At 55.8% G+C, this 13,321-nt stretch overlaps 1 protein-coding gene across 3 annotated transcripts; it reads right to left on the bottom strand.

Moving 5' to 3' along the window:
• Positions 1–4,046: 4,046 nt before the first annotated feature.
• Plekhf1 (pleckstrin homology and FYVE domain containing 1) lies at positions 4,047–13,053 on the bottom strand. Of its 3 annotated transcripts, none has more exons than XM_004858776.3 (2): positions 12,865–13,053; positions 4,047–5,664 (listed from the first exon to the last, which is right to left on the bottom strand). In XM_004858776.3, exon 2 carries the CDS (start codon positions 5,648–5,650, stop codon positions 4,802–4,804), a length of 849 nt encoding a protein of 282 aa, XP_004858833.1. In that variant the 5' UTR covers positions 5,651–5,664; positions 12,865–13,053; the 3' UTR covers positions 4,047–4,801. The 3 variants fall into 3 exon arrangements, with proteins under 3 accessions (XP_004858833.1, XP_004858832.1, XP_004858834.1); XM_004858775.3 differs by lacking the exon at positions 12,865–13,053 and adding an exon at positions 12,559–12,844; XM_004858777.4 differs by lacking the exon at positions 12,865–13,053 and adding an exon at positions 12,668–12,844.
• Between the last annotated feature and the right edge of the window lie 268 nt (positions 13,054–13,321).

The raw sequence follows: 13,321 nt of genomic DNA, 5'->3' as shown, positions 1-13,321 counted from the left end.
TGAAATTTCCTCTTGTTTTTGCCCAGAAACTTCTGGCTTTGTCTGCACACCCTCGCTCTTTCCTTCCCTGCCTGCTGCTCTGTTTGGAACGCTGGAACTTTCCCGTCAGAGCCGGACTCTGCCGAAGGGCTCAGGAGAGCAGGAGACTGTTCCGCCACAGCTTCTCACGCTGTCCGACTCTGTCAAGGCTGTGCCTGCTTTCCGGGCCTCAGTTTCCCAACCCAAACTACGAGGGGGTGGGAGGGAGGCCTGAGGTGCCCTGGGGTTCCCGCCCGCCCTCCTTTCCTGGGTGAGGGCTTGCTCTGCTCACTGCCTCCTTCTCCCGTCCACCCTGACCTGAGGAGGAAGGCGTAGAGGAGCTTGGGAGGGTGAAGGTGGAGACAGAAGGCTCAGCCAGGCCTCCTGCAGCCTGGAGGAGTGGTGTGCGCGTGCGTGCGTGCGAGCGTGCGTGCGTGAGTGCGTGCGTGAGTGTGACCAATGCCCTAGGGGAGCCCAGGAAGGGCTTTAGACTGGAGGTGGCATCTGTGCTGGGTTGGACGGCGAGGGACAGAGTGCACGGGTACAGGAGGAGAATGGTGGGCCTGGGCTGGCAAGCAGGCAGAGCAGCCCAGAGTTGGGCCAGCCGGGCAGGGCGAGCAGATACCTCGACCCCACGCCTTGCCCTCTGGGCCTGCTCGGGGTGACGGGTCCTAGTCTGTCTGCTTGGGGCTGAGGCAGAGCACAGCTGTGGAGGGCGTGGTGCTGGGACAAGGGCGAGGCCGGTACTGGAAGGCGGGCTCAGGGTCAGCTCGTGCCTGCTGCCCCAGATGTAAAGTCTCATAGGCAGAGGTGGCCTCTCTTCTCCTCACAGCTCCTGGGAGGCCTAAGTCTCACGGAGGCTGAGTGGAAGTGGCTGCTCAGTCTGCACGTGTGGCCCAAAATCTCAGATCTGGCTGAGAACTGGGTCAGTGTCTTAGTCACTGGATCCTTCTGGCCCCTCAAGTCCCTGCCTGAGTGGCGCTGAGCCAAGGAGCAGATCTGACTTCCTCCAGCAGCCTCTTCATGGCTGTGTTCAAAGAACAGCTTGGGGGGGGGGGGGCGCCAGAGCAGCAGCAGTCCTCTGATGCCAGCCTGGGGGACATCCCCAAGGAAGAGCCTGGCCCAGGTCTACAGGCAGGGCACGTGCCATCTCTCCAGAAAGCTCTGCCAGGAGTGCTGTGGTGTGTACGTCCTGCTAGGGAAAGCCAGTCAGTCTGGGGGGAGCCTCCTGCTAGCCCTGCTCCTGCAGAGGGGCCAGGACATGCTCCTGTCATTTAGTGATGCCACCCACCCAATGTGGCTCTAGTGTGAGGCTCAGATGTGGGTTCATTATCATGCCCTCTGCCCCAGTGCTCCCGGCCCCATTTCCTGCTTGATTTGTTTAGCATGTGCTTAGATCCAAGGACCAGATGGAACAGTTACTAACCAGACCCGGCGGCATCCATTCATCCATCCCCAGGAGCCCAGGTTGATGCCACACCTTGGCTGCTGTGACCAGCACTGCAGTAACCATGGGCGTGCAGTGTCTCTGTGGTGTGGTGACTTCACTCCCTTTGGATGTATCCCCAGAAGTGGGGCTGCTGGATCATGTGGTAGATCTATGTTTGGTTGAGGAACCTCAGTACTGTTCTCCATAATGGCCGTGCTAATTTACGTTCCCACTGACAATATATAAGAAGTTCCTTTTTCTCCACATTCTTTCTAGCATTTATTATTGTGTTTTGACAGTAACCATTCTGACTGATGTGAGATGCTATCTCACTGGAGTTTTGGTTTGCATTTTCCTGATAGCTAATGATAGTGAGCACTTCCTTCCTGTATTTTTTGGTCCTTTGTATTTATTCTGTTGAGAAGTGTCTATTCAGATCATTGCCCATTTTTTTAAAAATTGAATTACTTGGCTTTTATTGTTGTTAAATTTTCCAGTTCATTTTATACTCTGGCTATGAATGCCTGTGCAGCTGGATCGTGGCAGGAAACTTGTGCTGGCTTCTGGAGGCTTGGCTCCGCAGGGCACAGTCTGGCCTGACTTTCGCCCAAGCCTGGCTGAGGATGTTGTCTCTGGAGGGAAACAAACCTGCTGGGAGTTGGAGACAATCTCCAGGCTGTGCCTTCCCTTCCAGGCTCTCATTTTCTATTTCACAAGAACCTGATTCCCTCTAGCGCTGTCTCCACTGCTTCAGCAGCCCGGGGCGCTGATCGTCACTCAACTTCAACACCAGCTCAGGGTCACTTGCTGTCACCTATGAGGCTGAGATGAGGTGGGTGTTGTTTAACATTCGGCAGAGCAGTGAGGTACCGGTCTTTAGGACAAGCTAAGGACAGAAGCAGGGCCACCTAAGGCTTCCTGTCCAACACCTCAGGCAGAAAGGCTGCAGATCCGGGTTTGATAGCGCTCACCCCCTCCTCCCCTTGGGAATCCCACGGCCCTCATGCCTGACAGCCTCCCAGCCATCCGCATGCAGCCATCAGGGCCAGTTCTTCAAAGCAAAGTGGTCCTTGCTCTGTCAGCACCTCTGCCCGGTGCTGGCCTCCTCTTCACCGTAGCACCAGGCCTCAGCCCCCATCACAGCACACACTGGTGCTGCCGTATGCTCCTGTCTCCCTTGCTAAAGAGCCTTGAGAGTCGGGACCTTGCCTATCTGACTCGTAGCTGTGTCCCCAGTACCCGGCAGGGTACAGGGCAAGCATCAGTAAGTGGGTTTGCACGCACAAGGACTCTCCAAAGGGTGCTGGCCACTCTGTACCCTGGGTCCGTACAGGTTCCATCACCTTGGGGCTCAGAGAACCAGCAGGTGTGAGTCCTGGGCCCAGCCCCCAAGTGGGGTCGGATTGCCCCATGTGCTCCGGGTCCTGTCACCTCAACCTTGTTGGCAGGCAGCTGTGGAGGAGCCTAGCTGTACCCTGGTTCAGCTGTGGGAAGTCCCCTGTCCTGTCCAAATGAACACTGCCCTTTAGGCCTGGAGTTTCCAGGCAAGTGACTGCCCAGGAGGCCAATGGAGCCAGCACTCCCCACCCTGCCAGCAGCCCCGGGGGGAGGGAGGCTGGATTTCTGGGTGAACACCGGATCTGTCCTCTGAAAGCTGCCCCTCACCCCATGACCTGTCTGGCAGGAGAACCAGCCTGAACCAGTCTGTGAGGTGGACGGAAGCCAAGGAGGGAAAGGCTTGCAGACAAACAAGTCCTGGAAGCATCTGACCCTCCCCTGCCTGGTCACTCTGCCCACGTGGGGTCACAGGCAAGTGCTGGGTGCTCCATGCTTTCTTTGTCCCTGCATGTGGTCACCTGTCTACCGCAGACCTTGTCACCCAGTGTGGTCCAAGGGAGCCAGGTCCTGACTTGTGGTTCAGAATGGGCCCTGACTCGACCTCTAATGTTCTGTTTGCCAGACAGGCCCAGCTTCACTGGGGAAACAGAGCTGCAGTGGTGGGGTTTCACCACATTGGGAGTGAGGGGAGCTTTCCCAGCCGAAAGGTGACCACTTAAGCCGACAGTCATGCCTTGACTCTGGCCATGGCCAAGGGTGTACAGAGGAGACACTCGCTCAGAAGCATCTGCAGGAGGCATCTGCAGCTCTGCAACCACCAAGAGGGCCAGCTCTCAGGTGGCTCCAGTTCCAGAGTCACACTCACTCTGAGTAAGGCTTGTGGCTATACCTGGGGCTGAGCTTCTCCACTCACTGGCACCATCCCAGGGGCCGGGCAGGAGACTGCACAGAAGACACCTTTCAACCCGGAAGGCCCAGGCAGTCAGACAAAGGCTCCTTGTTCCTCTATTCCACCTGCCTGGCCTACCCACACCAAAGCGGATAGAGCTGCAGGTGCTGGGCCACTGTCACAGAACCCGGAATGGGCTGTGTCCTTGGGAAGCACCCAAGGGGTGGTGTGAACACCCGTCTCCCTGGGCTGCCAACAGTCCCAGAAAAGCCCAGCGTGGGGGGTGGTTACTAATGTTTGCCCCTCTGCATGGATTCAGCTCTCAATCTGGCCGTGTCTAAAGCAAGGAATCCTGGACTATGCAACCATAGGTGCTAGTAAACATTCTTTTTTATTAGTATGTCAGTTTGGCAGAGTTTCCAACCTAACAGAAAACACTGCTTCCACTGTCTGTAGGGAGAGATGAGGACAGGATTTCATCAGACACCTGGACACCTGGAGGGACATGAGACAGGGCAGCAGCCTGGTCAGGCTGGCTTGCGCTGTGGGGGGCTCGGGCTACAGTCCCCTGGGCCAGGTGGGCACACACAGCAGGGCAGTCTTTTGCTTGGCTTAGGTGAGCTCTGTGCCTGGCCTGGCAGGGCTTGGTGGGCAGGTGGTGGGGACAGCATAGTGAGGAGGCCCAGACTCATGCTCTTCTGAGGGTGTGCTTGTCTGGGGGGCAGGACTGGGGTTCTGGGGCTCAGGCTTCATCTCAGAGGGGACCCTCACTCTCCTGCCTGTCCTCCCTTTGCATGCTGACCCACACCTGGTATCCCAGTGCTCCGACACCTGGAGCTATGTCAAGGGGTTGTCTGGAGCTGCAGCCATAGCCTGCAGGCCTGGGGAATGGCCTATGTTCCCAAGAAGCCTAGATGTTCTGGGGCTTGCTAAGTGGGAAGGTTATTACCTGAAGTGGACCTGGAAGTGGGCCTGGATGGATGCCCGTCTCCAGAAAAAGGCACTGAGAATCGAAAGAGCCACCCCCACCCTGCGCGCACCACCATGGGGCAGGGTTCTGGGGACACAGGGCTGCTTGGGCCCCGGTAGTGGCACTGGCATGGATGCAGCAGCTCTGCCGGCCAGGGTCAGCTGTGGAAGGCTGACCAGGAGACACCAGAGGCATAGAACTGCACACGGCTGGGCCAGTCACCATCCCTGCTGCCCTCCTTGTCCTCATCGGAGTCATCGTCATCGCCATCATCTCCACTGGATGCTCCGTAGAAAGCCCCACCCAGGTGGGCCAGCTGCTGCGGGGAGACCCTTCCCTGCTCCTCTGCTTCCTCCTTCAGCTTCTGGGCTGCCAGCTCCCGGTAGCAGAGGCTGCAGACGCGCAGAGGCTTGGGCGAGAGGCGCGGCAACAGGAAGCGTTCTCGGGAGCACTCGGCACAAACCACAAAGCCACACTTTCGGCAGTGGTGGCGTCGGGTGAGGGCTGAGAAACGCGTCTGTGTGCAGCGCATGCAGATGTCCGTGGCCTTGTCGGGGATCCAGGGCGCTGCGTGCTCCGTGGTGGGCTGGTGGCCAGTCGCTAGCAGCTGGCGCCGCACACACTCCTCGATGTGGCTGATCCACTCCTGGCGCTCTGTGGTGGAGGCGGCGGACACCACGAAGGACTTTTTGGCCGTCTTGATCATCCAGCGGTTCTTGGCCTCCATGGTATCAGGCAGTGGCTCCAATGTCACCTCCTCCAGAGGAATAATATGCTGGCTGCGGTACTTCCGTTTGCTGAGCACAATGCTGCCGTACACCAGGATGTCGTTGAAAAGGAAGAAGATTCGTGGTTTGGCCTTTTTGCGGCACTCTTTGGTCAGCACACCTTCTCCCAGTAGCACCCGGCCTGGCAGGGCCAGCGGCTGCCCTGATGCTCCAAAGCAGTGCTCCACAGAGGCAATCCGCTGGCTGTTGATCTCTGTGTTCACCAAGTGGTCCACCATCTTTGTTTTCTTGGCTGCAGGAGGAGGCAGACAGAGGCATGAGCTTGCCCAGGTGTGGTCAAGGGTGGAGTGCGGGTTCACAGCCACCCCCATTTCACTAGCCTACCAAATATGCACTGCCCTGGAAGACAACCCTGACAGTGGAAGTACAAGAAATTACTGGGGCTTGAAAGAGGCTCCCCTGGAGGAGGCATGTGGAAGCCAGACAGGGCTGAGAAGGCAGCATAAGGAGCAAGCTTCAGAGGGTGACTACTGGGACAATGGAGCTCGAGCGCGGAGGAGCCCTGGAAGACAGGACAGAACATGCCTTCATGGCATCTACCCAGGGACAGGGCAAGGAAGCTGGGATCATGAGTTTCCAACTCCCAGAAGCTGGCCCCAGGGCATTCTGGGCCTAGCCCTCAGGTGGAAGGATCCAGGTGCACGTATGGCAACAGTGTACATTGGGCAATGTGGGCATCTACAACCCCAACCAATCATAGATCTTGCAACTCCTCATCAATCCAGTGTGCCCAGCAACTGCGGTCGTCATAGGTAGCAAGTGCTGAGTACCTTGTCCACTCGACACATGACTTTATCTCATCTAGTCCTTATATAAACCCTAGGGGACAGGATCCCTATTTCACAAGAGGGAAACTGAGGCTGTACTAGTAAATCAGGTGGCCACAGAATTTGCATTATACCACCTTCCTCCAGAGTATAGGGGCCACTTGGGCCCGGGCTGGTGCACTAAGCACTAAGGGTAGGTGGCCTCTTGCAGCCCTTTCTGTCCCATTCACAATACTCCCTTTGAGCCAGGCAGGCGCACAGCTCTGAAGACCACCTGGAGGCTGTTCACCCCCAGCCCAAGCCTCCAGGCCTGGCCTTGTCACTGAGCTCCAGGTATGGATGTCCACCTGCCCACCTGCTCATCAATATGCTCCTCACACTTAACACCACGCCCAGTTTCTCTCTCAATCACTGGAACCATTTGCCTAGAAGTTCAAACCCCAAATGTAGGGCCCATCCTTGTATCTCCTCTTTCCAATACTACCAACATTCAACCTGTGAACAAGGTTACCACGTCTCTCACATCTAGCCGAGCCTGCTCACTTCTTGGCACAATTCTACCACTGTATCCACAGCGAGCTGCCTGCACATCCCACCTGGACCAGATCCCTGTGTCAGCTTTTTCCTGCGAGCAGCTTAGTTCCCATCTCCCCTTGAGAAAGGGGCTCCCTGTCATCCCCCATCAGGCTTCTCCCCCAATGGAGGATGGGAGTTGCAAACTATGGTCTCAAAAGTGACTCACAGCCTGTCTCTAGAAATAAATGAAGTTTTAACGGAGCCCAGCCATGCTCACTTGTTTACCATTGTCTGTGTCTACTTTCATGAAACAAGGACAGAATAGTGGTGACAGAAGCCACAAGGCCAAAGGCCTAAAATACCTACCTTCAGAGCCCTTACAGAAAGTTTGCTACCCCTTCTGTAGGATGCTGCCCTATTTTTTGTCTTCACAAGACTTATCAGGACCTTGTCCTTTCTTGTCTGTTCCTTGTTTGCTTGTCTGTTGTCTGTTTCTGTCACTAGATTCTTAGCTCCATAAGAAGGGAAATTTTTTCTTGTTTATGGCCGAATCACCAATTCTGGAGACAGCACCGCCCACACAATAGGTGCTTCCCAAGTGGCTGGTGAATGACTAAAGCTCCCAAGGACCCACCGTGCCTAATTCAGTGCTCACCTCTGCAGAGCTGGCCCTCCTGATCACCCATACACATGTTCGGGCATGCAGAGCACACGCAGCTGAACCCCCACCCCCCCCACCCTGCCACCATGAGACACACGAACGCAGCGTTTCTGGGTCTCACAACTGCAGTTCTTTAGGCCATCCGAGAGCCAGCCAGAGAGGGCCTACACAGGGGCCTGGGTGTGCTAAGCAGGAGAGGGTCCTGGTCCCCTGAGTGGCATTCCACTTGCCCTTGGGGTCCTGAGGCCTCCTATGAAGTGCTGCTCACACCACCTCATGTCAGAACTGCTAATTTTAGTTTGGTGATCTTGGCTGTGTTCCACAAACGCTGAGCTGTCCTGCCTCAACAGCATCAGGCCCCTGGCTGATGGACAATCTGGCAAAACCAACACATCACACCATGCCGCCTCCCCATCCTACCAGGCTGAGTGCTGCAGGCTGTGCAGTGCTCTGGATGAGGTTTCCACCAGGGCAGAGCCAGAGCAGAAGAGGAGAGAGCCCCCCAAAAGTATATGGACTGCTGTTCAAAGAGGCAACCAAAGTGCCTGTGAGCAGCATCCATGCGTGCGGTCCCCAAGATGGACCAGGGCCAGCACGTGCTGAGTGGGAGAAAGCAACCTGCAGGAAAGAATATGCAGGAGGACATTGTGAAAAACAAGTCTGACATTTTAAAAGCGTTCACTGCCTGGATCTGTGAATAAAGACAGGTAGAAGGGAACCTCATTAAGATGGCTACTGAAACCAAAATAACAAGTGTCAGTGATGATGAGGCGCACGGGTGTAGCTCAGTGGCGCGGTGTCTGCCTGGCAAGCATGAGTCTCGGAGTTCAATTCCTGCTACCAAAAAAGAAAAAAAAAAAGAAATCAGAACACTCGTGTACTACTGGTGTGAACACAGAATGGCGCAGCCACTATGGAAAACACTAGGAAGGTTTCTCAAAAAGTTAAAAGCAGAGATACTATATGATCCAGAAATCTCACTTCTAAGTTTACATCCAAAAAGACTGAAAGCAGCTACTCAAAGAAACACCAGTACTCCTACATGGGCAGCACCATTATTCACAATAACCAAGAGGTGGAAGCAATCTGAATGGCCTCAATGGTCAGCAAAATGGATGAATGGTTAAGCAAAACGTACACAATGGAATATTATTCAGCATTAAAAACGAAGGAATCTTATAATCTCCCACACTCTGGGAGGCTGAGGCAGGAAGATCGAAAGTTTGAGCCCAGTCTGAATAACTTAGTGACTTAGCAAGACCCTGTCTCAAGTTTTTTTAAAATTTTTTTTTAAAAGGGTTGGGGATGTAGCTCAGTGTGAAGGTCCCGAATTCAGTCCCCAGTACTAAAAAAAGAAAAAGGAAATGAAGGATTTTTCTTTTTTTAATTTGAGGCAGTCTCTTTCTGGCTGGCCTCAAACTTCTGATCCCCCTGTCTTACTGCTGGGATAGCAGCGAGCACCACCACAAACAGCAAAAAGGAAGGAAACTGTGATTAATGAAACGATGGGTGAATCCTGAAGACATCATTTAAGCAAAAAGACAGGGACAAGGGGCAAATTTTGTAATGATTCCACTTATAGGAGACACCTGAAGTAGCATCGCATAGAGACAGAAGGAATGGTGGCTGGCAGGTGTGTGTGTGTGAGGTAACGGGAATTGTCTAATGGGCCCAGAGATTCATCTTAGAGGAATATATTTTTAATCGTATGAACTGCACACTTACAGATGGTTAAGATGGTTTAATAAAATAAAAAGCATGGCCACAAACCAAGGCCAGGAGAAAGTGGCCTAGGGAAGGGGATCTAGACGTGGTCAGGAGCAGGTATGTGGGAAGTTTCAATTACATCTGCACCTTTATGTTCCATTTCTTTTATGAGGAGATGGTAGCCAGCAAGGTGATGAAATCCAACACTCTTCGATTCCAGGACGCAGGAACACGTGCTCCTTTCTCTAATTTTAAGATGCTCCAAGAGAATAAAATTACAGGAGAGTGGCTGGGCTTTTTGGGCTGAGAGACAACAAGTCAGGCCTCATGGGGGGACACTTGGCTGGGTTGGTGGGTAGGGTGCACAGGATGGGGGACCTGGGTAACTGTGGGAGATGCCAGGGGCCCTGAGGAAGGCAGGCCACGTGTCCCCCCAGCACGTGCAGGTGCCAAGAAATCTGGGCATCAGTGGAACTGGATGAAAACTGCTCCTGTGGCTTCTGCAGACTGAAGGCCAGAGCATTCAGTAGCCGAGGAGCTGGGCTGTGAGCCTGGAGGGCAGGAGCTCCCACACAGGGTGGAGGGTGAGCTTCAGTGGCTGCTGGCTCAGGTCCACCTCCCACGGATGCCCCCAAAAGCACAGCACACAGGAGGTGAGAAGTAGCACCCAGGCGAGGAGAGCTGTGGCAGGGGTGCTAAACCTGCAGGGGATTCAGCCAACAGAGGGGAAAACCCACACAAAAGCTTCTCCCAAACGCTCAGAGAGCCCACACAGGACCTCCACGCTGCTGTGCCCCTAGACTGTGGCCAACAGACCCCGTCCAGGCCCCAGTGGCTACTACCCAGATGCTGGTGGAGAAGGTGGAGCAGGAAGGGCAGGGGGACCTGCTGGTGGAAGGGTCTGGGCTGAGGTGACCGCTCACTGATCAGCTAGAGGGCTCTCATGTCCTCTCCTTTGTGACCCTACAGAGGTCCGGGGTTGGGCACGGCGGGCCTGGGAAGATAAACCCTCACGGATGAGACCACACCTTCAAACCTGGCTTGACACAGCCTGAGGTTTTTCTTGGTAGACACAGCAGGCTGTCACATGGGGGATCTTCTCTTTCACTATTCTCATCAGAGTACAGAACAATCTTCGCTTAGGAGAGGGGAGGAGACAGCTGAGCTGCCCCTACCCACTCAGGGCCAGCGGCCTCAGAGAGACAATGAAGATAGAGTCTCCCGCAGCCTCTCGGCCTTAGACGATGCCTGTGCCAACCCTAGTGTGGCACTCAGACCACTGATGGAGAGAGGACACTGCCACAGGGTCAGCGAGGATGAGACACAGAGGGATGAACAGCCTTTCGTTTCCTGGAGGGTTCAGAAAGGTGGGGCCTTCAGGCTTAACCTCCCCTCCACCTGACCCTGGGGTGAAGGTGTTCACAGTGGGCACCACGGTTTGGGAGCTGCATCCTGGGAGTCACTGGGTGACTGTGCATTCGTGTGGCCAGCATTCTACGCCTGATAGTTGAGGAAGGGTATGTGATTACAACAAAGGGCTGAAAATCCGCGCCAAACCTGGCCCACTTCCAGCTTTTTATTTGTTATTGGAATACAGCCACAACGACAGACTGTATGGTTTGCAAAGCCTAAAATATTTACTATCTGGCCCTTTACAGAAGAGGTTTGCTGACCTCTAATCTACACCACCATGTGCTGTAAAATGCACATCAAAATTACTCCTAGGATAACATAACACCTACCAAGCCACTGGGTGCTTGGTGCTGGGTCCTGATGGAAACCAACGTCTCCTATTACCCACTCAGGATACAGCCTTTGGGATTAGACTTCTGGGCCCTGGAATCCTGGAAAATAGGATCCAGCACTCCCCCTTTCAGAGAGTAATGTAGGCAGCCACAGTCACAGATGGGCTTGGAATCAGCAGGGCGGCACAGCCCTGCCCTTTGGACTTTCCCTTCGCTTCAAGAGCGAGGCCTCTTCTTCCCAGCAGGACCTCAGCCCAGACAGGCCCACACTGGCTGCCTGAGTTCACCTTCACTCTCATAGGCCAGGCACCCAGCCAGGCTCTGGGTCACAGTGGGGTGCAAGAGACCAGGCCCTTCAGTAACCTACTTCTTTCTCCTGAGGGAGACAGGCTGGAAGAGATCCGCCAGGTGTTTTCTCAGCCTACCAGACAAAAGGAAAAGGCTGATGTGCCTGGAGGGGTTGGAGTTGGGGGTGGTGTCAGGGAAAATCTTGTGAGGAAGTTACCTCACCCCAAGCTGAAAACAAGGAAGGAACCAGCCCAGCAGCCCAGGGGAAGTGTTTGGGCCCTTAGGAACAGCTAAGGTGGAAGGAGTGAAGAGGCAGCAGAGGAAGGACAAGTGGACAAGGTCGGAGGTCAGGTTACGGGGGCTGGCAGGGACCATTCTGAAGAGGAGTTGAGTTTTTCTCCAAGTCCAGGAGTGCAGTTTCAGGATCCAAATATCATTCTTCCAGAGGGGGTGCCCCTCAGGTTTGTCCTCCTCACGGACAAAGCTGTGCTTCCTGGAAGGCCCTCCTCCAGGAAAAAAGGCTAGGAACCAGTCACTTAAGTGTTACTGCAGCCCAGTCGGAGAAAGTACCCACCACTACATCAAAGTCACTGACCAAGGTCCCAGTCGAGTCACCAGGAAGTCCAGCTCCCAAACAGCCCCCAGCTGCACAAGGCTGCTTTCAAGCGAACACTCAGAATCTGAAATCCTCAGGGCCAGAGAGTGGGTCTTCTTCCTAAATGCCAGAACTCCCTCCCCACCACAAAAACACAGGGTAGCCTGAGCAGGTGCTTCAGCTTGGCCGGCCCCCTGAGCCACACTGGCCAAATTCCATTCTCCACTTGGGGTAGGCTGGCTGGAAAGGTCCCTTTGCTCCGCTGCGCTGTCCCTTCACCTTGGTAGCCCCAAGGGAGGAGGAGAGCAGGCACGAAGGCTGAGGTCAGGCCCCTCTCAGTGTACACACCCCCCAGTGGGAATTGAGCCAAGGATGACCCCAGAACAAGCCTGGCCTTTTCCCTTGGCCTCTGACGCTCTCTGGTGATAAGATAACGGCTTGGTTCAAATTCCAAGAGTGCGCGGAAAACAAGATTCAGGGTGACTGGAAATTTCAGTTATCCCACCCACAGAGGACAGGCTGGGACACATCCTCAGGCCTCAGGTAGCCAGGACAGAGAAAGAGAAGGACAGGACAGGCCACTTCTGGGAGCCGGCCTCAGAAACTTCCTCTGAAATGGGAGACAGCCTGACCCTATTTTATTTGATCTTTCTCTCTAAGAGTCACAAACACAAAGGCTCCAGGGAAAAGGGAGTCCCTAAGTGAGAGGCCAGCGAGGACCGGATCACCTCAAAGCACGGCTGTCCTGAGCTCTGCCCAGCCCACCGCCCCTCTTGGTCTCAGCCTCACATCCAGATCCCTCAGACTGAGTCCCAGGAGTGAGGACCCCGCATGCCCGAGAGCTCACCAAACACCTGGCGCGCTGCGATCCCAGGAGCAGCCCCAGGACGCCTCGGAGTCCTGCCCCGCAATCATGGGGACCCCGCCTCGGCCCCGATACTGCGACCTGCCCTCACCCCATTTCCCGCTTAGCTACGATCCGCCAGCGTGCATCGGGCTCCTTTCTCGCGACTCAGCTCCGGGACAGAGTCCGAGACACCCCGCTGCGCTCCGCGCCCGCCCCGGCCCCGGGCCCACCTCCGCCGGGCCGAGTCCCGTCTGCTCCGCCCCCGCAGGCCCACACCCACTCTCCGCCCTGGGCGGGGGTGCTCACCTCGCCAGGGGCCCCGCGTCCCGCTCTCCGCCCGAATCGGGGGCGTTTACCCCCTCGCCGGGGACCCCGTGTCCCGTTCTCTGCCCGGATCTGGAACGCTCACGTCCCCGCCTGGGCACGCAGCCCCAACTCCGCCGCCAAGACCCGCCGGAGGCTCCGGTCTGTCCCCGCGTCGCCCACGACTCGAGTTTCAACTACATTGCCACGCCCCCCAAGGGCGGCTCGGCCAATGGGAGTCTGGGGCGAGGGCGAGGGCGGAGCCAACCCGAGTCCCAGAGAAACGTGCGCGGGCGAAGCGGTCCGGGGTGATTCGGTAAGCCGTCAGCTCCCGCGGCACGCTGGGGTGGGGCGGGGCTTGTTCGGGCTCTGGCGAGGCTGGTTCACCACTTCGTACCTCACTTCACGGGTGTCCCTGGCCCGCTCCGCCGCACCCCACGTTCCCGCTGCTCGCCGAGAG

Source organism: Heterocephalus glaber, unplaced genomic scaffold (assembly GCF_053883595.1).
Source record: "Heterocephalus glaber isolate CG9 unplaced genomic scaffold, H.glaber_assembly_v1.0 deba00001561, whole genome shotgun sequence".
In the NCBI taxonomy this organism is placed as follows: Eukaryota; Metazoa; Chordata; class Mammalia; order Rodentia; family Bathyergidae; genus Heterocephalus; species Heterocephalus glaber.
This window is presented reverse-complemented; position numbering and strand designations above follow the sequence as displayed.

What these genes read in the sequence shown, in the direction of transcription:
- Plekhf1 (XM_004858776.3), bottom strand. Translation starts at nt 5,650, where the DNA reads ATGGTGGACCACTTGGTGAACACAGAGATCAACAGCCAGCGGATTGCC.